Raw genomic sequence first — 22,814 nt, 5'->3', positions numbered from 1 at the left:
CATCTACGTAAAATTGAATTCCATTGCTTCGTATCGATTTCAATATTTTAGTTTTGGTAGAGCAAAAATGTAGGCCGTGGTAGATAGAATATTCGATTTCTTCTTTTAAATGCCAGATTTCCTACGTTTTTACCCTTTAAAAATTATTTCCATGCTGTCTAGAAAATACAAACCCGAAACACTCATTCACGTTTTACTACTTTCATTCACGTTGCTATTTGTCTCAAAAGACCAAACAGGACGCGCAAAACGAACATACTAACTCACACTTTTTATTAATTAATTAATTAATTTATTTATTTATTGTTTACTAAGAATTTAATCTTTTTCCTATTCATTGATTAAAAACTTTTGACCTGTTCGCCTAGACCATAGATAAATATGTAGGTAAGCATAGAGTGCTCACTCCATACATTTATTACTTAATAATATTAAGTTGCATGGGAGGTATGGCAAAACGTATTGCTAATAAGTTTTTAAACTTGCATAAAACCTATATTTATTAGGATTAAATATTATTATAAATAAGTTTTCGCAAAGCTCGGCTAAAACTTCTTATAAATAGGTTTTTATCTTACTTATTTCTCTATGTTTAGACAGATGATCGACCCTGGCATCCCAGCACATGTACAAACTGATGGACCGTGAATGGGTCGCGCAGGATTCGCGCTCCGTTGCACCCATTGTCGTCTTCCGCAATGCATCGTGCCTCCATGCAACGTGCCCGTGTGATGATATTACCTAAATTATCTGCTAGGCTGTTCAGTTCAGTCTTGTTCTATAATTTAGCATAGTAGAACGAACGTAGATATCCGTCAGTCTAGGCAAATGAGCGACCCTGTCATCCCGACACATGTCCCAGTTGATGGACCGGCACCACCCATTGTCGTGATCTACGTTGCAACGTTGCTCTGCATGTATAACTGTGATGAAATTATCAATATTATCTGTTGGGACAAGTCTGTAGGTATTTTATTCAGGTCATTAGTTTTACTAATCCCGCTATCTCCCAAATATTATTAATTGGATAGTTTGTATGTTTGTTACCGTAATTTACTTCAACATTGCTGATACTCTACCAAACCGCTATCTATATCGAATTCCTAATAATGGGAAAAGGGTGAGTTAATAGAAATATGACATACACAGCTATTTGCTAGAGAATCGGGTCTCTATTGTTTTCCATAAAATTTTAAGTGATAATGTATTGTTTGTCCGCATTTTCGTTAGCCATAATTTAGTTTTTCTCAGAAACGTGTAACTCTTCAGGATTGCCATAAAACAAACTTAACCTAACCTGACCTATCTATAGGATAACCTAAGGAAATTCCTGAAAAGTTAACGGTTTCTGAGTTATGACTAATGATAATTTGACTATCATTACATTATGACTTTCAATAATTATGCCAAACAAAGGGATCCGTAGATAATCATTGTTTTTTCAAAGCCAGGCAATGTTTGGTATGGTAGGCAATATTGAAAACGGTACTTAAGGTATTTAGAAAAAAGCGGCCAAGTGCGAGTCGGACTCGCCCATTAAGGGTTCCGTACCATTTATGACGTATTAAAAAAACTACTTACTAGATCTGGTTCAAACCAATTTTCGGTGGAAGTTTCCATGGTAATGTATATCATATATTTTTTTTAGATTTTTCATTCTGTTATTTTAGAAGTTACAGGGGGGGGGGGGGGGGGGTAGCACATTTTTTCACTTTGGAAGTGTCTCTCGCGCAAACTATTCAGTTTAGAAAAAAATTATATTAGAAACCTTAATATCATTTTTGAAGACCTATCCCTAGATATCCCACACGTATGGGTTTCATGATTTTTTTTTTTTTAATTTTTATGACGTATTAAAAAAAAAACTACTTACTAGATCTCGTTCAAACCAATTTTCGGTGGAAGTTTGCATGACAATGTATATCATATATTTTTTTTAGATTTTTCATTCTGTTATTTTAGAAGTTACGGGGGGGGGGGGGACACACATTTTTCCACTTTGGAAGTGTCTCTCGCGCAAACTATTCAGTTTAGAAAAAAATGATATTAGAAACCTCAATATCATTTTTTAAAGACCTATCCATAGATACCCCACACGTATGGGTTTGATGAAAAAAGATTTTTTGAGTTTATTGTTATAACCCTCAAAATTTATTGTTTTTTTTTTCTATTTTTGTGTAAACATCTTAATGCGGTTCATAGAATACATCTACTTACCAAGTTTGGACACTATAGGTCTTATAGTTTCGGAAAAAAGTGGCTGTGACATAATCGGACAGACAGACGGACATGACGAATCTATAAGGGTTCCGTTTTTTGCCATTTGGCTACGGAACCCTAAAAACGGATGGACGGTATCGGCTGCAAATACACAGATAATGTATTATATTAATAGTTACGAGTAACCTGCATAATATATGTATAATACTTCTTCTCTAATATCTTCATATATAATATCTTATATCCCAGAAATCAACTTCGTTAAACGACTTCTACAGTGACGAAGTCGTCGAACTTTCTTAATATATTTAATGAAAGTTCCTTTAAAACGAGGAATATTTACTTATTATTTTGTAATCTTTAAACTATATGATTTTTTTTACAAACGTAGGGATTAGGTCGCTTTGTCAGATTTACATTTTAAACCCTGCGAAGCAGTGTGATTGATGATTTCGTTGCGTGCTAGGTAAAGGGTAGTTTCCTGAACGACATGTTTGCAGAATTAACCAGGAAATAACGTTCTACTCTTTTTAGTTATATAGGTAGACTGAGATTCATAGAAGCACAACGGGACATACGCGGTAACTTGACGCAATATAAGTATCAAATGTGCTTCCAAATAAAATGTTACATCGTTCCATTTTTTATCTCGTTAGATCAACAGGTACATAAATACCTACATATACATATCCATCGGTAAAATAATCTGTTGATTCCAATTCAAAAGTATACTGCTGAAATAACATTTTAACGAGTGTCGATTACATTATGTAACTGTTCATGAGCTTAATTTTCACTGAGGATAATCGTATCAAAATTCGGGAAATCGCATAATTAAATATTCCGTCCCGTCCAGTGTAAGCACGGATCTCATTCCATTCTGTGCCCATTGTTCGGAGCCACGACGTGAAACGTATGCCCATACATTATCTATTCATTTGGCCAATGATTGAGCATTTTTGAATATCACAGGGGATTGTGGAAAATGGGTTCACAAAACAGACTGCGGTTTATTTGTATTACATATTTGTGTTTGGTTGTTTGTCGAAAATACTGTTTATCGGAGCTCTCTCATCTAACTAAACTACTTTCATCTCAAGGTTGAACGGGGGCGTTCTGAATAAGGTTTCATTTAATTAACTTATTAGCATATGTATAGCCGGTATGGATACACAAGATAGAAAATAGTGAAAGCCTTTTATTTATAGACGTTTAGCTTTTAAGGGAAACTATGGCGATTAATTATTCAAAGCGTCAGTAATCGTAAGCTACGCATTCGGTTAAATTATTATTGTATCAGAAAGTTTGAATGTATTTTAGTACGGGTTAAAAGGACTGATTTTTTACATCCTGCATAAATTTAATGAAGAAAACCATCTCCTCTTTCCAGGGAACGAAACTATGGATTATAATGGAATATCTCGGTGGCGGGTCGGCGCTAGACCTGATGAAGGCGGGCAGCTTCGAGGAGATGCACATAGCAGTGATCCTCCGTGAAGTGCTGCGGGGGCTAGACTACTTGCACTCGGAGCGCAAGTTGCACCGGGACATCAAAGCGGCCAACGTGCTGCTGAGTGAGATGGGCGATGTCAAGCTGGCCGACTTCGGTAAGCTACATGTTTCATGTATTCTTCCTCTATTATGAGCGAGCTAGACCAGGAAGAGGGCTTCCTGGCGAGGTGCGGGGGCTGGGTTGCTTGCCATCGGAACGTAAATATTATATGAAACTAATATCTTCTTGCAGACATTTCCTATGTTTATCTAATCGTTGCATAAAAGTACCGAATGATATTCACTTACCTATTCGCTAGGTGCTCGATTGATGCTGTCCTCATTTTGTCGGCTTTTCTACGTAATATATTATGGAGTAAAATTAGTTTCAACGGCTGCCGCTAGTGCTAGCCTTAATGTTTGACATTCCATAAGATTATGTGTGTTTGTGACAATCAGCGCCACTTCTCCCTCCACTGACTTCGCACCTTGCCAATACTGTCGGGTTTTTTCAAGTTTGACAATAAATGTCGTACCATTGTCACATTTTCTAAAAAACATGGCGTATATGCCCAGTAAATTGGTTCATTAGAAGGAAGAATGTTTTTTTTTTTTGTCTCTCAATTGCTCAAACGTAGGTAGATCTCTTATAGGGTAGTTCGCCTTTGTGCTTTGCATATATTTAGTTTTTATTGTGATTTCTACTGTTTTATGTACCTATACTACCTGTACCTATTAATACAGTATTTACACACATACAAGAAAAGGAAGCCTTTCTCGGGGAGACGTTATAGGTACCTAACTTTATCCTGTGTACTGAGACCTATAAATGAGTCAGTATAGCTGGGCAGTGGACACGTGTAAAATGTAGGCCATGGGTTATATCTACTTATTATGAATATTGGTAAGTCTAGGGCTCTCCATGATTACTCATGCCTTATCGCAACGCGATAGCTTTGTTAGATACAGATATAAAATAATAAAGTATGACATCAGCCACATGGCTTATCAGAGTAAGAACAATTTTATATATTATTCCATGATTTGATTAACTAGATTTACTATGTAAATTTTATTTTTCTTGACATTTTATCTGTTTGCATGTTTTTATTTTTTATTTTCCTGACATATATTTTTCTAGCGTGTAAGCGAAATGGTGTAGTACTGTAAGCTTGCACTGTGTTAAATAAATAAATTAATTAATTTGTGGTACCATTTTAACAAGCTATCACTATTATCATATCAGCCTTTGCTTACATTACACATCGTTAGTTTTAACTGAAACGCTACTAATTCATACAAATCAAACACAATGCAAACTGAAATAACAGACGGCCGTCAAACACAATAGGCGGTGTAGTTTCGGCTTAATTTGATCGTTCGCTATGTGGAAAATGCTCGTCATTCCGATATGAAAATGCTTTGTTGGCTCGTTCGGGTCTGCAAAGTGACCAAAAACAAATATCCTGGACTCTGTTAGAAATAATTGTTGTATTATTGGTTTCTAAAATATTAGTAGGCGGCTGATTATAGAAGTATTAAAACTACTCAACTTCACAAAGGTCAGTTTTTCTGTTTTCTGTTTATATTATTGAAAATTTACTTAATTATATGGGAAAAATATAATAATAGGTAATATCCTTATCGTCGCGTTCCAGTAATATAAATATGAAGGATGTGGGTATCCCCAACTAGTAACTGCCGTGTTTTTCCCGTTAAAATTAAACATTATCATCCGAATCAGTATTAAAATAACACGTTAATTACCCTGGATCTGCGCCTAACTTTTAATTATGCTGTCTGAGTTCCTGATTCCACACGCAAATATTGAATCAATTTAATTAAATGGATAGTCAGTTTCGAATATGTCTCTTTCTGTGTGGATATAAAACAGAAGCGTGGATTCTGTGCGGACGAACCTAATTGATAATTGGGTATTGTAGCTCAGACAGGAGGGAAAATTCGATGTAATTTATTCAATTACACGTAATGATTGTAACGAGTCTACTAAATGTTTTATGTGTAAGGGCGTCACTCCAGAATTAGTACAATCAAATATTTGTCGGTAAGCAACACGGTTTGTAGGTCGATGCTTCCTTTGTTACGCCGCGCCAGCGGCACGATACTTTGAATAACATTATGTTATGATGTGACGTTTTACCTAATAGCCTCATAAATGGCTGCGCGATTTATCGTCCCAACGGGTTACATGATGAATACAACGGAATTTTTATCGTACATGATGATTAAATTCTGTATTTTAATTTGGTTTGCCTTATAATCACCTTTTTTTCATCGTGGTTTTATTGTAGATTATACTTATTAAGTAACCAATAAAATACGCATATTTGGTTTTATATAGAGCTTTTTTTTTAAATGGTGCTTGTCGATTAAACCTGTAAGCTGTAAAAAGCGACGTTTCTTAGGAATTGAAAAGGTAAATTAGTAAGTACTTAAAAATCTTTATAACCCTAATTGTCATATCATTATTATTCATTAATACTAAATTGGGTTTAACGGCTAAGTTATACGATTACAGTTCGTGTCAACCAACTCATCCACGATGACGCGCAGATTTGTCAAATCTAACCTTTAATAACATGACATCACGAGTCAAGGCACGCGTCTTAGTGAATGACAAGATCTAAATATTAAATACCCATTCGAGATCTGAGTATTCAGTATTTCCATTATTTTTGTACTTCTTTCTAAAACAGTGATCTTGCTTAAAGTGCCGTGGGTTCAGCAAGCAGAGTTTATGAAAAATCGTAGCGCTTTTTTAGATCATAATATGGTTGCCCAAAAATATGAACAGCCATCTCTCTAGTAACTTCATCGATTCGAAACCAGATTAAACAACTTTTGCTTGATAGAAAAATATTACGAATATAGGTCGAAAACGCACCATTAAAAATTTGTAAAATTTTTGCACTCATCGAACTCATCGATTCATTCTTTTTGTAAAAAAATACAATTTATTAACAATGATATCCGCGACCCCGGGAACGCGCGGCTGTGTTCAGTGTTTCGCGAGCTGCGACTTCAACTCACTACGCTTTAATTAACTTAAACACACGTTTTAAGAACGATTAAAACGTGTGTAATGGTTAAGAGAGATTTTACCACTTATTTTGGTATAGGCTTTTACACATACATAGGTTATTACAGTTTCTCTTTTTTAGAAATTATTTTCTTTCGAATCGCCCCTTCTTCGTTTTATAGAGATGTTACATTATAGAGCCGTAAATTTGAGTCCGCACATATTATCATGTCGTCCATACCATCTACATGGTAAGTGAAGCTATACGTTAGGGCGCCGGTTGGCGCTCGGCCAGCGCGCAATGTTTGAGCTGTGATGCTTCGTACCCGCTGGTACGGTAAAAATTAACAACCTCGCCTGTCTATATGCGAAAGTATGCTTGGATATTTCATACCAGATGGTCGCTCTAAAACGTAACTTTTCTTTGTAGTCATCAACATCTCTCACATAGCAATCACGGCATTGGGTTTAGGACTTACATACATATACCTGCATGCCTCGATTAATTTTTTTTTTTTTGTATTATAGGAAATGAATATTTGAGAGATCTTATAAGATTTTGAAGGAAAATAAACGTTAAGAGCAACCAAATCCTTAAGCCCCATTTAGACGGTTAAAGAACTTGCATGCGATGTTCGTTAGGTTACGGTATGTGGTCGTTGGACTGAATTCATCGTACTCTAGTTTGTAGTTAGCAGTGTATCGAATATTGCATGCAAGTTCCTGACCCGTCTATATGGGGCTCTTGTCAAAACGTAAATTTCAATTATTTAATGTAATTGTTCAACATTCCAGGTGTCGCCGGCCAACTAACCAACACGACCAGCAAACGGAACACATTCGTCGGTACGCCCTTCTGGATGGCGCCCGAGGTCATCAAACAGTCCTGTTACGACAGCAAAGCCGACATCTGGTCGCTCGGCATCACCGCCATAGAACTGGCCAAGGGCGAACCCCCAAACTCCGAACTCCATCCGATGAGGGTGCTCTTCTTGATCCCGAAAAACAATCCGCCGCAGCTGACGGGTAGTTACTCTAAGTCGTTTAAGGAGTTCGTCGAAGCGTGCCTGAACAAGGACCCGGAAAATGTGAGTTACGATATTGTTCTGTGTTGGCTAGTCGTTTGTACACGAGTGCGTTTACGATGAGGAAAATGAATTGAAAGATTAGGCTTAATTTGAGCTGGCTGTTATGTGTTATCCTTGCTAAATTAGGTACGATGTATTCATTTTACGTTCTACTTCGGAGAAGCTATAAATTGGCTATGAATAATTTCGATGCTCCATCACACCCGATAGTCTTTACTATTGCCAATTAATTTGTCTGATTGGGGCGTGCCTTTGTGCGATACGATACCGATAACAACAAATATTATGCGTTTCTCTTTACAGAGGCCAACGGCAAAAGAGTTATTAAAGTTCCAATTCATCAGAAAGGCTAAGAAGAACTCGTATCTAATGGACCTTATAGATAGGTATAAGAAGTGGAAAGCGCAGCGGAGCGAGGAAAGCGAGACCGAATCGGAAAATTCAGATTCGTAAGTATACATAACCTATTAATAGGAACAAGTTTTGACACGTAATAATGAACACATTTCGCAAACATTCATTCTATGAAGAACAAAAATCTGGAATGATTAGATAGCGTTCCAATCACTGGTCACTTTTATTAAATTCGGTGTATATAATTCTGGGTAGAGCAATCGTTAGATATTTACTTTTTTTTTCATAAGAATAGTCATAAAAACTCAACTACAACAATTTAATTAGGATATTCTGCAGTTCGGTACTGCAGAGTATTGCAAAAATATGTTCACCTAAAGCTCAATGTCTACCGCCCACATTACAAAGTGTTTAAAAATGTAACTGCTATAAACTCATTTTAATAGATTTACGACTTGTTATTACAAGCTTTTATTTAACTTGCCCTGTTAGTATGTTAGTTAGTGTGGGTCCCATCTTGGAAGATAAATTTGACCCACTTCCCGATTTCCGTTTGTATGCTGCTAATGCTGAAAATTTGCATACATAATTCGGGTGACAATGCAATATTATGGTAAGTACCAATATCTGATCTGATCTAATGATGGAGACAGGAGGTGGCCAGACGAACTCTTTGATGAAACAACGCAATCTCATTGTGTTTAGGTTTTTTGTTGTCTCGTTAAGTATTATTTGCCTGTGGCAAAAAAGTATAGTCAGCGATAAAAGTTTGTACCAAAAATGATATTTTTGGCAAAAACTTATTTTTCAATATAAGGGCAGGTGCCTATGTTATTCCCGCATGGCACAAAATGTTGGTAGATAGGACGCAAAACTGCAAAAGAACTGTATTGGGACCGTGCGAAGTGCATGGTGGGGGTAAGTAAAGCGATCCCAGCGCATAAGGTGGTAAAAATTAGAACTAACTGCGGATAGCCTCTTTAACATTTCGTACAAGTTTTATGGCTCGAAATGGAACTTTAATTTACGATTTATCCTGAAATATTCATTTAAATTGTATGGTGTAAGGGACATTGTAATCTGTATGAAATGCTTAATTTAACTTTACTAACGTATTTAATTTGATAATTATTAATAATGTATCCGTGTAAATAGCTTTGCAAATGGCCCCATATTACGTGATCTTTTTCTAGAAGTTAAGAATGGGTATAGTAAGTTATCCTTAAAAGATATACCTACATTTAACATTGCGGACTTTTTTGTAGACCTATGAATGAGCGACAACCCCACCATACATTGTGTTGTTATAGCTCTAACGGACTAGGCAGCGTTTTCGATTAAATCTCCTAGCCAGCATGTTTTTTTCCGACAACATCGTTATATTTCAACCAATTTACACAAAACCTTAACAAGTTATATACCTAAGCCTTCCTCAAGAATCACTCTATTGATAGATGAAAGTTGTATGAAAATCCGTTCAGTAGTTTTTAGTTTTGGAGTAGTTTTATAAGATGTAGTGAACTGACGTTTTCCCCTAGACTTGCGGACGCTAGGTTGCGTGACAGTCGTGCACATAGCGAATAACTTCAAACTCTATACATATTGAATTTATTTTAAAGATGAATTAAAATGAATACTCGAAAGCGACATTTATTGGCGCTATCTCCGAGATAAGCGTTCAAGATACCATTAATTTGCATAACGCATATAAGAAACCATTTTTATTATACGAGTTTAGGAAGGTCATATGTAATCCGTTTGTTAGTTGGCTGTTTCATCATAAAACCTTTACTGTATCACACGTTTGTCAATACTTAGGTAGGTACAACTATGTAATAGATGCAAAAGCGACAAACATGATTTATATGGTGTCGACTTTACCAATCTTTAGTTAAGCCCAACATTTATCCACAGCGCTCGTCAAATCGGCTCTCGTGAAATAGGTACAACCTTCGAATGAGGAGTTCGCCTGTGTATATTATAGATTTTTACTCGAGGGCCACGAAACACACGCTCAGAACGTCAAGCGCACACGTTCGACACCGACGCCACAAACGTACGGCTAAAGCTCGAGGCGCGCGTTCCGGGACCGATACATTAGAAGGCTGTCGCGAGGGCATTATTTTGTTTACCGATACTTATACTATGTGCAAACCAATCTGACGAAGGAGGTCGTAAAACTTCTCATTCACGCTACTGTTGTCATGGCAAGAGTGAGAGCAATAGTGATATGACCTCGGTCCTCAGTTTAGTTTGCGGATAGTGTAGTATCTACTTGGATGTTGCAGAGAGGAGAGCCGCGCGGGGTCGGGCGAGGCGGACGAGCCGTGGATCATGACGGTGCGCGGCGGCGCGGCCGCGCGAGCCATCCAGCACCCCGACCTCGACAACAAGCGCCGCCTCACAGCTATCGACAGCAGAGAGAACGGTATGTGTAGTAGTGTCCCCAGGTGTAGCAGGGAGGACACCCCGCCGGGTCGGGCGAGGCGGACGAGCCGTGGATCATGACGGTGCGCGGCGGCGCGGCCGCGCGAGCCATCCAGCACCCCGACCTCGACAACAAGCGCCGCCTCACAGCTATCGACAGCAGAGAGAACGGTATGTGTAGTAGTGTCCCCAGGTGTAGCAGGGAGGACACCCCGCCGGGTCGGGCGAGGCGGACGAGCCGTGGATCATGACGGTGCGCGGCGGCGCGGCCGCGCGAGCCATCCAGCACCCCGACCTCGACAACAAGCGCCGCCTCACCGCCATCGACAGCAGAGAGAACGGTATGTGTAGTAGTGTCCCCAGGTGTAGCAGGGAGGACACCCCGCCGGGTCGGGCGAGGCGGACGAGCCGTGGATCATGACGGTGCGCGGCGGCGCGGCCGCGCGAGCCATCCAGCACCCCGACCTCGACAACAAGCGCCGCCTCACAGCTATCGACAGCAGAGAGAACGGTATGTGTAGTAGTGTCCCCAGGTGTAGCAGGGAGGACACCCCGCCGGGTCGGGCGAGGCGGACGAGCCGTGGATCATGACGGTGCGCGGCGGCGCGGCCGCGCGAGCCATCCAGCACCCCGACCTCGACAACAAGCGCCGCCTCACAGCTATCGACAGCAGAGAGAACGGTATGTGTAGTAGTGTCCCCAGGTGTAGCAGGGAGGACACCCCGCCGGGTCGGGCGAGGCGGACGAGCCGTGGATCATGACGGTGCGCGGCGGCGCGGCCGCGCGAGCCATCCAGCACCCCGACCTCGACAACAAGCGCCGCCTCACCGCCATCGACAGCAGAGAGAACGGTATGTGTAGTAGTGTCCCCAGGTGTAGCAGGGAGGACACCCCGCCGGGTCGGGCGAGGCGCATTTTGTGGCAGTTAATTATTTTTACGTTTTTCTGATACAGTATAGTTTTTTGTAATTTATCTCGTTTGTGTTTACGAATTTCTATTTCAAATATATTATAAGCTGAACGACCTATTAACTAGGTTACGTTAGCACAACAATAGTCCACTCGCCATGTCTTCTGCGGCCAATTCATTATACCACTTCAGCACGGCTAGCACATGACGGGCGCGACAGTCGACAGGCGAGAAAATGCCGCGACATAGAGCTTTCTCGCGAATCGGTAGCATAAGACGCGCGCGACAACCCGCTGTCTCGCGGACAAATGTCAAAGCGACATAATTTTGTCGTTTGACAGTTCCACGCGGGATACTCTCGAAACTCGTAGCACAAGTGCACTATGGGAGAGAAAATATCCCGCGTTTCAACGTCAAAAGGAGAGAAACTGTCTTCGAGGCTAGAGGGTCGCGAGAAGCATATTTTGTCGAAGTTTTGTTGACTTTGGTCCTAAAAGAAAGTTAATTTTCTATATTTTGTATTTATTTCATACTACAGCAATTTTCTGTGTAATTTTAATATGAATCCTGAGTTTTCTGATTTGTCCGTTAGCTAGGTAGGTAAGGTGTAGGTACGTGGTATTGCTTTATAACATACCTATTAAGATACCTATATCTATATCATGCCGGTAATAACAAAATGATTGTATTTTTTCACATTTACTTGTTGTTTCTCTTAAGTTAAATGAAAACCTGACAGAAAAATTAAAAGCCTAAGATTGTGCCACTACATCAATAAAGCAAACAGTTTGATGGCGAATTGACTGGAGGGTGATTAATAGAAATTACTTTGTGGAAATCCGTATTAATTGATACAAAAATATTACTTCGCTAATCCACGAAATAATTAAGTGCTAGTCAATCAGTGCTAACCCGTTACACTTACACGCGTGTTTTTCCAGTCAATGCATGCAACCTACCACCTAAAAAATATATACGCAAATAGTTAAATAAACCACCACCTAAGTACAAAAACTCGTCACGTGCTTCAATTGATTGTGGGATATAAACCGCGGTCTTGGGGTTTAATTATAGGTGTATCCGGGTACTAATGATTTATAATATGTGTACAAAAACGCACCACCTAGAGAGGATGGGAGAGGATCGTGCTGTGAGAAGAGTGTATGTGGTGCACCCAGGTGGAAAACGTCCGTCTGGGCGTCCCAGATACCGCTGGAGTGACGAAGTCCTAAAAGACCTGTTCGCCCTCGGAATACCAACTGGCGTGAAGTGGCGCAGGATAGGGCAGAGTGGCGCTCTCTTGCGTCAGAGGCCAAGATCTTGTTTGGGTCACTGAGCGAGTGAAGTAGTAGTATAGTAGTACAAAAACGCAATGTATTTTAAAACTTTGGAGAAAGCCTTCAGATTGGGTAAGGTAACCTACACCTACTGTACTTAGGTACCTATTACTTACCCTAAGTAGGTGTCTAAGTACACTTTTGTTACTATATGCATTATTTTATTATACGCAGATAATAAAATAATGCAAAATAATGAATCTGGCAGCCCAACTCAACCTCCACCTTACAAAAGGCCACGGCCGTAATACGAGTATTCTGTAGTTACCACCCTAATGTACGATTCCCACCGACTGGCTGAAGTCAGGCCGCACCGGAGCGCATTTTTAATGTGCCTATATATTATATATCGCAGAAGCGATAGAATCCGTCCGGAGGCGTCTCCGCGTCCGCGAGCAGCCGACCGGCTTGCGGCCACATAAATGTGAAATGCGATCCGACTCCGCCCGTTCGGTGGAAGTCGTAGTAGTCGTACTTAAAACTAAATATCTAAAAGAGGTCAGAGTAAATGAAATAACTTAATGTTTTTGTGTATTTGCAATATGAGAAAACTTAAAAAACTAACGCTGCATCCATAGATCGCTAAAATACAAAACACGCAAAAATAACTCATTGTTTTAAACATTCGAGTGTCGTTGTATGGAGTAGGTTCCCAACTTGAGCCCTTCTATGTCCTCCGTGGCAGGATGGCTGCGCCCAGCAGCAGCATGCTTAGGTATAGGCGCCGTGTTTGATGACAGACTTGTGCATGTCATCAATCTATCTTCAAAGCCACAACTAGCCTGCCACAAGGAAGATATGTTGGGGATTATCATGAGATCTTCAGTCTTCTTTGTAAAGATGGTAGCTTATTTGCCAACACTTTCGGGTAGTCTCAATTATCTTAAAAAAACACCAATCATTCGTAAGGAGTGGTATTTAATTATTAGGTAGGTAATTATCTTTAGATATAATAATGTACTCCAACTTGTAACGACAAAGCGAATCAAATTATGATTGACATATTGACATTTCCGACTTCAAAATAATATTTGCTATTTCTTTAATCTTAATACTGCGAGAAGGAGACAAAGTTATCGTGACTAGGGACGTTCCGTTTCTAAAGCTGACTATTCATTATTTTTTCCGATTATGTTAGTACCGATTCAGTGTTGCCACGAAAGAAAAGTTTGTTCCAAGTATAAATGGCCACACTGGCTAAGTCGCGCGCGGGATGGCTCTCTCGCGTGGAATTCTTTTCTCGATCTGCCAACTTATGCTACCAAAATCGAGAAACTGACAGGTCGAGATAGAAATTTGTGACACGCGACTGTTCTTTCTCGCGGCGCGAGTTATCCCGCGTGTAATCATGTGCTAGCCGTGCTGTTCGGTTTCAGGGTATAAAACGGGCCTAGCTGCGTTTTTTTGGTGCTTCGTCAATGATTTGACTTGTGCTCACAAGATTCACCCTGAGCCACTCCGTTCTGTGAGCGAGACCGTATCGATAACCGTTAAGCGCTAATCACCTCATGAGCGCGAATCCATCGAGTCGCCTCGCGGACCGGTTCAATGATTCTGTACATCATTTTAAATATAGCACCTACCTTTTGCGTCGCGAAAAGAAAAAATAAAAGATATAACTCACAACGTGGCGTGTTTGCTTGCAGCGATCCCGGCGCCCGCGGTGGCGGCGGCGCCCAAGCAGAACGGCGCGCCGCCCGCGCGCGAGGACGACGCCAAGCCGCACAACAACAACTCCGTCGACAAGCAGCCGGTCAGCACTTACCGCCTAGTTTAGCCGTCAATCCTGCATTTAATATCTGGAATATAATAACAGATATTAGACTGGAGTTGAAATCATCTTAATATCGCTTGTGTTGGAGATCTGTCTTGAATCGTTGTTTTATGGAGCGTGCTCGTTCCATCATCCATTCACCTTGGTCCACATACCTTTGACGTCACATATTACATTTGTATATTTATTACAGCAAATTAAGGTCCACATTTATTATGTTACAACTTTCTTTGTAAAGAAAACCGCTAGACGAGTACGTTTTAGGCCGCGAACTAGACGCACGCCCGACGCGACTCTCAAAATGTATATATCATGGCCAAGGGGCTATTTCATAATAAAATACAAGCGAATACCATTACTGATTTTACATACAAAATAAACAATAGTATTCACTTGTATCTTATTATTCAATAGGCCCCTGATTTTAGAATTGATCATTCGATTATGTGGCAATCATTTCTTGTCTTTTAATTATTTATATAAGAATTCAAGTCGTTTATTAAATTACTAGTATATTATATTATCTCTGACACTTAGAGACTTTTACATCTCTAAACAATTTTAGTATTTGTTGTTTGTATTTTTTATCATAGTTTTTTTTTGTGTATTTCGACATCATGTAAAAGTGCCCCTGTGGCCTATTTGCCGAATAAATGTTTGATGTTTTTTGATGTTTCATGAAATGAGCACTTGGCCACATCATGGAAAAAAGCGTGCGTCCAGTCCGCGGCCTTAGATGGCTACTGAGTCAGCTTAAATTTACTTTCAAAGAACAAATTGTAGGTAATTTTTTTAAGGTTTCTCTTTTACCATTATCGTTACATACTTGTTACAGCCGCGACAGTCTCCAGTAGCCGTGGCTGTGACGGAGCCGCGAGCGGCCAAGGAGCGTGAACGTAGCGACCGAGACCGCGACCGCGGTGACCGCAACGACCGCAACGACCGCAATGACCGCAATGACCGGGACCGCGACCGCGACCGTCCCGAGCGCCAGGACCACGAGCCCGCGCAGCGCGACCATCTAGCCTATAACAAAGTTGTAAGTGACCATTGACATTAGGCCAGCACACCGGCTGCCGGCTGTGTGCGCTAAAATGTTGAAGCCGTGTATGCAAGTGGGGTGCCGTCAACGGCTTTAGTTGTCACTCGTTGTGCCAACGTGAAGACCAATTCTGGTGCGACCCAACGGTGATTGTCCTTACTGATATGGCAGCAACGGATAGAACAATGAGCTTTGAGATGTGCCATTGGTATTTTCGGCTTAATAGGTACTAGACTTAAATTGACCGGGATATGGACCGCTTGAGCTCAAAAACAATATAAAAGCTAATCACTGTCATTCAAAACTGTTAATAGGTAAGGTATCGTAAAACCACCCAACTATAATCCAAAGCTCCCAACTATGGTCCACAAATAAACTCATTTTTTATCGTTCAGGTGTGTATTTTACTATATTTTTGTAGTTCTAAGGCAAAGTATGTTTATAAATGGAAGGTAAAACTAGGAGTAAACCAAAAGGAACATTGTGGTATAGATACTTAATTTCCCTTTGAACTTGTGGACCATAGTTGCAGTATTGGACTATAAATAAATAAATATAAATAAATAAATATTATAGGACATAATTACACAAATTGAATAAGTCCCACAGTAAGCTCAATAAGGCTTGTGTTGAGGGTACTTAGACAACGATATATATAATATATAAACATTTATAAATACTTAAATACATAGGAAAACACCCATGACTCAGGAACAAATATCCATGCTCATCACACGAATAAATGCCCTTACCAGGATTTGAACCCGGGACCATCGGCTTCATAGGCAGGGTCACTACCCACTAGGCCAGACCGGTCGTCAAACTATAGTTGGGTAGTTTTACGGTACTATAATTTTTTGTAGCAATACAGTCGCGAAACTGTTGTTAATCTTGTTTAAATTTCATACCCAACACAGGTTGCCAATACATGCATATATTATATATTTTACTTTTCACATAGCCAAAATGAAAAGTATAGCGTTCAACTCGAATGTCCATTTCAACTTCGAATTTTTGGAAAATAACTCAAGTGCATTTGGTGACTGTAAGCCTTGGTTTACAATCTACGATATGCTAGCAATGCTAGCTCAGTGGTGTAGTACACTATAATTGCCTTTTTAATGAAACAACGTTATAACGTAATTATTTTATTTACGTTTCAGGCTTTGGACCACAGAGGAGCGAATAGCGAGGAAAAAGTCAAAAAGCATCAGGCATATTTGCACCAACTTATTTACCCGCTACTAAACGAGGTAAGTTAAAGTTCTATTCGGATGTATTATATTTAAGCAAATGCACATTTCTAGGATATTTTACGTGGTTATTGTTTTCTGTTACTGTGCGTAAGCAAAACAAAAGTGAATCGAAGTAGTTACATTATTTTAAAGAGCCTAATTTATACAGGCTGATTAGGCGGACAGAGTGTGGACACACAGAGCGAGCATACGCGCGAGGCAATTTCCTCGCGCACAAACCGGCCAGCGAAACGAGAAATTTACGTCTCACGTATGTTCGCTCTGTGTGGACCCGCCTATTCACGAGACGTGAGCAGGCCTAACTCTACGCATTCAGTAAACGTTAACAGATCGCTGATCATCATATTTAAGTAAAATAATCATACCTTTATCCTGTTTTAACTTTATGTTCGTGGTCTTACAACAGCAAATTCTGTAAACCGGTTTTCTGATAGGATGTTTATAATTGTCAGCTATCGCGGAAGCACGGCGCGGGCAGCGCGGCGGCCATCGAGGAGCTGCGCCGCGCCTTCGAGCAGGCCGAGCGCGGCGCGCCGCACCTCACGCGCGCCTTCGTGCAGCAGGTCGGATTATATGTCACTTGCGAGAAATATCACATTACAAGGGAGTGTTTTAAATCGACACTGGTTGCGAATTACCTTTTCGCACGTGTATCGTGCAACGTTTTACAGTATATATGGCTCTTTAAAGTTTCGACATATGCACGGAAAGTGCTCATTCAGTAGTACCATATGTATTGTAAAAAATATTTTTTCACAATTTTCAATTGTAGCTTAATGCTGGATGACTTCGTGTCTTCGATACCTAACCTGTTAAAAAATGACAATATGGCGGACGAATGTTTGAAATGTCATGGTATTTAAGAATAGTTAAGCTTAAAATTTAGTTTTTTCTTCGTGTGATGAATAACATTGTATGTAACTCCGGGGGTAAGAATATTTCAAACTCGGGTCTTTAATTTATAATTTATTTATCATTTGCTGTAGAATTAGTCAAATTGTTTATAGAAAAAATTAGTTTTGCAAGAAACAATAGTAAAAAAATATTTGTTGACAATTGCAGGTTGTGCAGAGGGTGGCCACGCAGACGCACGCGCCCGCGCCGTCGCACCACAACACGCAGCAGTGGATGAGGTAGGTCAGGTAATACCACTACTTTTCTTACTCTCTCTTACTGACTGACTTAGTCTAAATCTCAACTTAACTTGCTTTTTATTTTAACCATTCGTCTAATGATAAGAAAATATTAGGTCTAGTGGTTAATGGTACCAGTGATCATTGTTAAATCTAAAAGCTAGTTTGGTGATTCAACGTAAGTGCTAAGTATTTTAATTTACGGCGACATAAATTTAATCATCCGTGCAGGTACCGTCCCGCGCTGACAATATTTAGACTGGCATGATTTGTTTCAGGGATCTATAATATTCCGCCGGGGCCGGAGCCGCGCCGGCGCCCCCGCGCCTGGACAAGCCTTCGTCTCCCGCCGAGCCGGCGCCTGCCCGCGGCGCCCGAGGGGCCTCACCAACTCGCAATGCCATACTCGATGTTCACCCCGGACGCTCCCGGCCGTACATATTTTATATTGCGTTATTCATGTAAATAGCGAGTTTCGTCTCCTCCCGTTTGTGTGCGGTGGGCGGAGTCCGGGCGCGGTGTCGGCGGTGCCGAAGTCGACTTCGGTTCGTGGTTCGCGTCCTAGTGAAAGTGTTCCCTATTTATATTGTATCGTCACCGTTTTCTTTGTTAGTCGTAAAAGTTAGGGCGCACGTTTTGGTTGTCGCGGTTCGTTTGTGTGGTGGCTAGTATAATTTGCGCGGCCGGCCGTCGGATGCCCGCGTTAGTTTGGTGTTGAAGCTTTTGACTTGTAGATATTCGCGGGGAGCCGATTCGACACACTTCGCCAATATTTTGCCATAATTTTCTAAATTTAATATATTTTTTACTAACGCGAGTCGATTTTTGTGGAGTCCGATTTGAGTGATCGGTCGTCAAAATTCTAACATATTTATATACGCTTTAGGAGTAATGTTTTAAATCTTGGTGTAGAACATTTCCTTAGTGTCATTCCAGACAAAAGACAATGTTGTCAGCATTTATAGTTTACGTTTGGGCTCGCGGTTCGAGTCCGATTCTTCCCGTGTACTCGATGCGACTCATCCTTTTCTCGAAAACGTTTATTAAAATTCGGTAGTTTAGTTTCGAAAGGTAGTTTTAGTTGTGTACTCGGTTACTTAACGTTTTGGGATAAAATAGTGACTAATATGGTGTTCAAAAAGTGCGCGGAACCTCTCTCGCGGCCACAAGGCGACGGCACGGCGTCGAGAGACGAGTATTTTGTGGAAATAAAAGTATTCAGACACCAATGACCATGCGGTGTCGACATAAAAATGTAAAAAAAATGCTTAATATGCGACAATATTTAGCGATCGGGAGTAAATAGAATATATAATGAAGACTACAAAACAATTATTATCGCTGTGTAAAAATGTAAACCTACGAATAATGTGTAAATTGTGTAGTATAATATAAAGAAAGCTGTTTTATGAAGTGTTCTTATAAGCGTACGGAGAGTAGTTAATGTCTTTCCAATGACTACTGCGGGCGGCGGCGCGGTCCGGGGCCGCGCGGTGTCCATATACTCTGGCAAGGCAACTTAGTCAATAGAAAAAAGGACAAAATTCTAAATTTGTATGTGAGATCGATCTATCGTGCCTACATTTTTTAAATTGATAATGTTGGCTTGCTCTAGTATATATATATACTATACAAGCCACATGTGTTGCAGACCACATACGGGTCCCGGTCCGGACCCGCGCAGCCGCCGAGCGTCGCGTTGTATAATTTTGTTTTGCCATGTGAGTACGAGACGAACATGGATCGCGTTGATTTCTACGACGGAGGATCAAAAATTATTTTTCCACTTGATTGTATAATGGTAAAGCGTGTAGTGTTAGAGTTGGGCGATAATTGTTGATTATTGATTAAATTAGATGTTCGTGGCATTGGATCGTAGTACTGACGCGGCTGACATCTCTAGGAGGGGAGGCGAGCACGCTTAGCGAACACGGGCGAGTTGGCTCGGGCGAACCAAATAAATGCACTTACACATATTCCGTACTCCGAGATCACATTACAGTGCTTCGACGGAGAACTCAACTCGCCCGCGAACAACCAATGGAAATACACTGCATGCGCTCCGTTTCATGAAAGATTCTAACCTTGATTATGGGCGGAAACCTCTTTTTAACTCCTTTTATTAGAAATGGAGCTCCGTTTGTGTAACGATCTTTCATGAAACGAGGATTGTAGTCTCGTTACAGAGTCGCTAAAGCCTCACCCGGCCCCGAAGCCGTTAAAGGAATGTAGTTATTGTTAAAAGGTTGCAGAAAGCTAAGATCGCGTTCGGTTCATGGGTATTTGTGATCATTATTGCATAGTTAATAAAATAAAATCTACATTATTATAGTATTATGAAAATTCTGTAATAAAACCGGTAGTATTTAACTGTGTAGTCGCGCCGCGTCGCGCGGCCTCCCACATGTGTAACCTTTAGAATGTGCAGGAATGTTTCGCATCTTTCAGTTATTTTATTAAGTAACTCGTTAATTACGAGGTTGAAAATGAAATAGTCCGCAGCCGGGCTGTTACATATATTTATCGAGCACATCTCCAGTATAAATGTTGACTTCCGACTACGATTAGTTGTAACGAAGTTGGAAGTGAAGTGCACTGGCTGCGCAGTCCGCGCGGCGCGCGCCCACTCGCACCGAGTCCCGCGCCGGTACCATTAGTGTAATGGTCAATTAATGTTACTGCGCCTGTCATTCTAACACGTTTATGTAGGAAACAAATTTGACTCTGAAAATAAAAGAAGTTATTTAATTTTGGAACATTTGTTTTATTTTATTATCTTGTTATGCCAAAATCTCACACATGCTCCCGATGCTACAAAACATAGACGATACTAAAGGTAATTTACCTTACTACCTTAATATATAGGGAATAAAGTCGTGTATACATATTTTTGGCACTTTTTTCGTATCGATATTTTCAGACGTGACCGTATTAGAATTGTAAGCGGGAGTTTTTAGAAAATAGTGTACCCAATTAGCGTGATTTGTTAAGAAAAGCTAATGTTAGTTTTGTGGATTTGGCGACTAATGTCGACATGGAAAAATGACGCGGTATAAAAATGTCGTGAAATGCTTTATAAAAATGACAAAGTATTTTAAGGTCAAGAAATAAAAATGACGATATTTAAAAGTGACAAAGTATTATAAGGTCGAGGAATAAAAATGTCGAAATATAATTTAGTTAAAGCACAAAAACGACGGAAGTATAAAATCTGCGAAATGCCCTCACCCAACCGGTGCGGAGTCTCCAAACTTTTTTTAGCAAAGAGCCACATTACACCTTTGAAAATCTCACGCGGGCCACACGACATGGTCGATCACGGAATCTTTTTTTGTCTCGGCCACTGTCGTCGGGGCATGCGTGTATTTACTGAAGAGGTCTCGTGGGCCGAATCATGAGTTTTTCTGCGAGTAGGATTAGACTGGCTCGCGGGCCATATCCAGCCCATGGGCCGTAGTTTGAAGACTCCTGCTCCTGCTCCTGCTCCTGCTCCTTCTCTTATGTACAAACTACGCGATAAGGATCTTCATCAATAGACAGACGGACAAAATAATACGTAACTTCAACGGGTTTTTACAAGTCTTTCGGTTCAAAAACTACAGAATGAGTATCTTGTAGTATTTAGAACTCGTAATGACAATATTTTCTGTCGTTAGATTTCTGTGTAATTATCACCATACCTCGAACTCGAGGCTGCAAAACTGTAGCATTTACACATTAGGGTTGATGCATATACCTATTAGACGGAGAGCTGGTAGACATTTTGGAGTAGGTCCTTGAGGCAAGCTGGAAATTTGCCTAATGATTCTCCTATCATACCCTAACTCGGCACTGCAACCCATAAGGGTTTGTTTGTTTGTTGGGTTAAACTATAAAGTTTTAAAGATTTTTTTGGGCCCCAAAACTTTTCCAATACTCGTCGACTTTAATAAACTTGTTAAACCAAACTAGAATCGCATACCTTTCACTGTGACGTTACGAATTACTTTTTTACGAAACGCTTTAGTGAACTATAATGAATTTGATCAATCTCGTCTCGCCGCGGTCAAGAGGACAAAACCAGAGGATAGAACAAAAGCCATCAACGAGCTTCTCTTTCAGTATATACTACGATCCTAATTTTGTTTATTTATTTACTTGTATACAATTGTGATATAATCAAGCTTTCAATCTCGTACCTTACTTAGGCCACTCAGCACTAATTACAAGCTACTTAATAAATAAATAAATCTTTTATTTCAGACCAAGTTGATCCATAGCTTGCTAGTTACAGAGGTCGATTTGACTTCTATTCTAATTTCAGTCGAGATGCCTTTTTGTTCGAATGAAACGTCAATTGCTACAATTTTGACATATCTCGCATGATACGTCGGTAATAGGCCCCCGACTCTAGTTTGTCAGTGAATTAAAAAAAAACTCAAAAAAGTAGCGGAAAAAACCTCGCGTAATTTGTGCACAAGCCCTTATTATTCAGATGTTAGCGATTTGATGAGGGATTTAGATGATGAACCTGAGGAAGATTTAAACGATGACACGGCTGATATTACTCCTGTTTTGGAAGAAGAGCGCCGAACCAATGTATTTAGATAAAAGCGTAACTATCTTGTTATAAACATTGAATAATAAAATGTTTACTAAACGCATACTGTTGCCATTTGGCAACTATGTTTATTTTGGTAAACAAACAAGTAAATATAATAGCTGGATTTATGATTTATTTTTCTTAGATCATACATCTAATG

General features: G+C 40.2%; 1 protein-coding gene across 1 annotated transcript in view; it reads left to right on the top strand.

Annotated features, from left to right (window-relative positions):
- Nucleotides 1–20,828, top strand: part of LOC133518216 (uncharacterized) — a 93,630-nt gene extending 72,802 nt beyond the window's left edge. The window contains exons 3-15 of the mRNA XM_061851846.1: nt 3,611–3,827; nt 7,547–7,839; nt 8,143–8,288; nt 10,482–10,698; nt 10,823–10,961; nt 10,997–11,184; nt 11,330–11,471; nt 14,514–14,620; nt 15,477–15,680; nt 16,847–16,936; nt 17,392–17,502; nt 18,002–18,072; nt 18,351–20,828. Of these exons, the coding sequence (XP_061707830.1) occupies nt 3,611–3,827; nt 7,547–7,839; nt 8,143–8,288; nt 10,482–10,698; nt 10,823–10,961; nt 10,997–11,184; nt 11,330–11,471; nt 14,514–14,620; nt 15,477–15,680; nt 16,847–16,936; nt 17,392–17,502; nt 18,002–18,072; nt 18,351–18,360 (1,935 nt within the window). The 3' untranslated portion in view covers nt 18,361–20,828. The remainder of the gene's footprint in view (nt 1–3,610; nt 3,828–7,546; nt 7,840–8,142; nt 8,289–10,481; nt 10,699–10,822; nt 10,962–10,996; nt 11,185–11,329; nt 11,472–14,513; nt 14,621–15,476; nt 15,681–16,846; nt 16,937–17,391; nt 17,503–18,001; nt 18,073–18,350) is intronic.
- The last annotated feature ends 1,986 nt before the right edge of the window (nt 20,829–22,814 follow it).

Source organism: Cydia pomonella, chromosome 5 (genome assembly GCF_033807575.1).
Source record: "Cydia pomonella isolate Wapato2018A chromosome 5, ilCydPomo1, whole genome shotgun sequence".
Taxonomy (NCBI): domain Eukaryota; kingdom Metazoa; phylum Arthropoda; class Insecta; order Lepidoptera; family Tortricidae; genus Cydia; species Cydia pomonella.
Note: the sequence above shows the minus strand (reverse complement) of the source record. Positions and strands in the feature narration are given on the sequence as shown.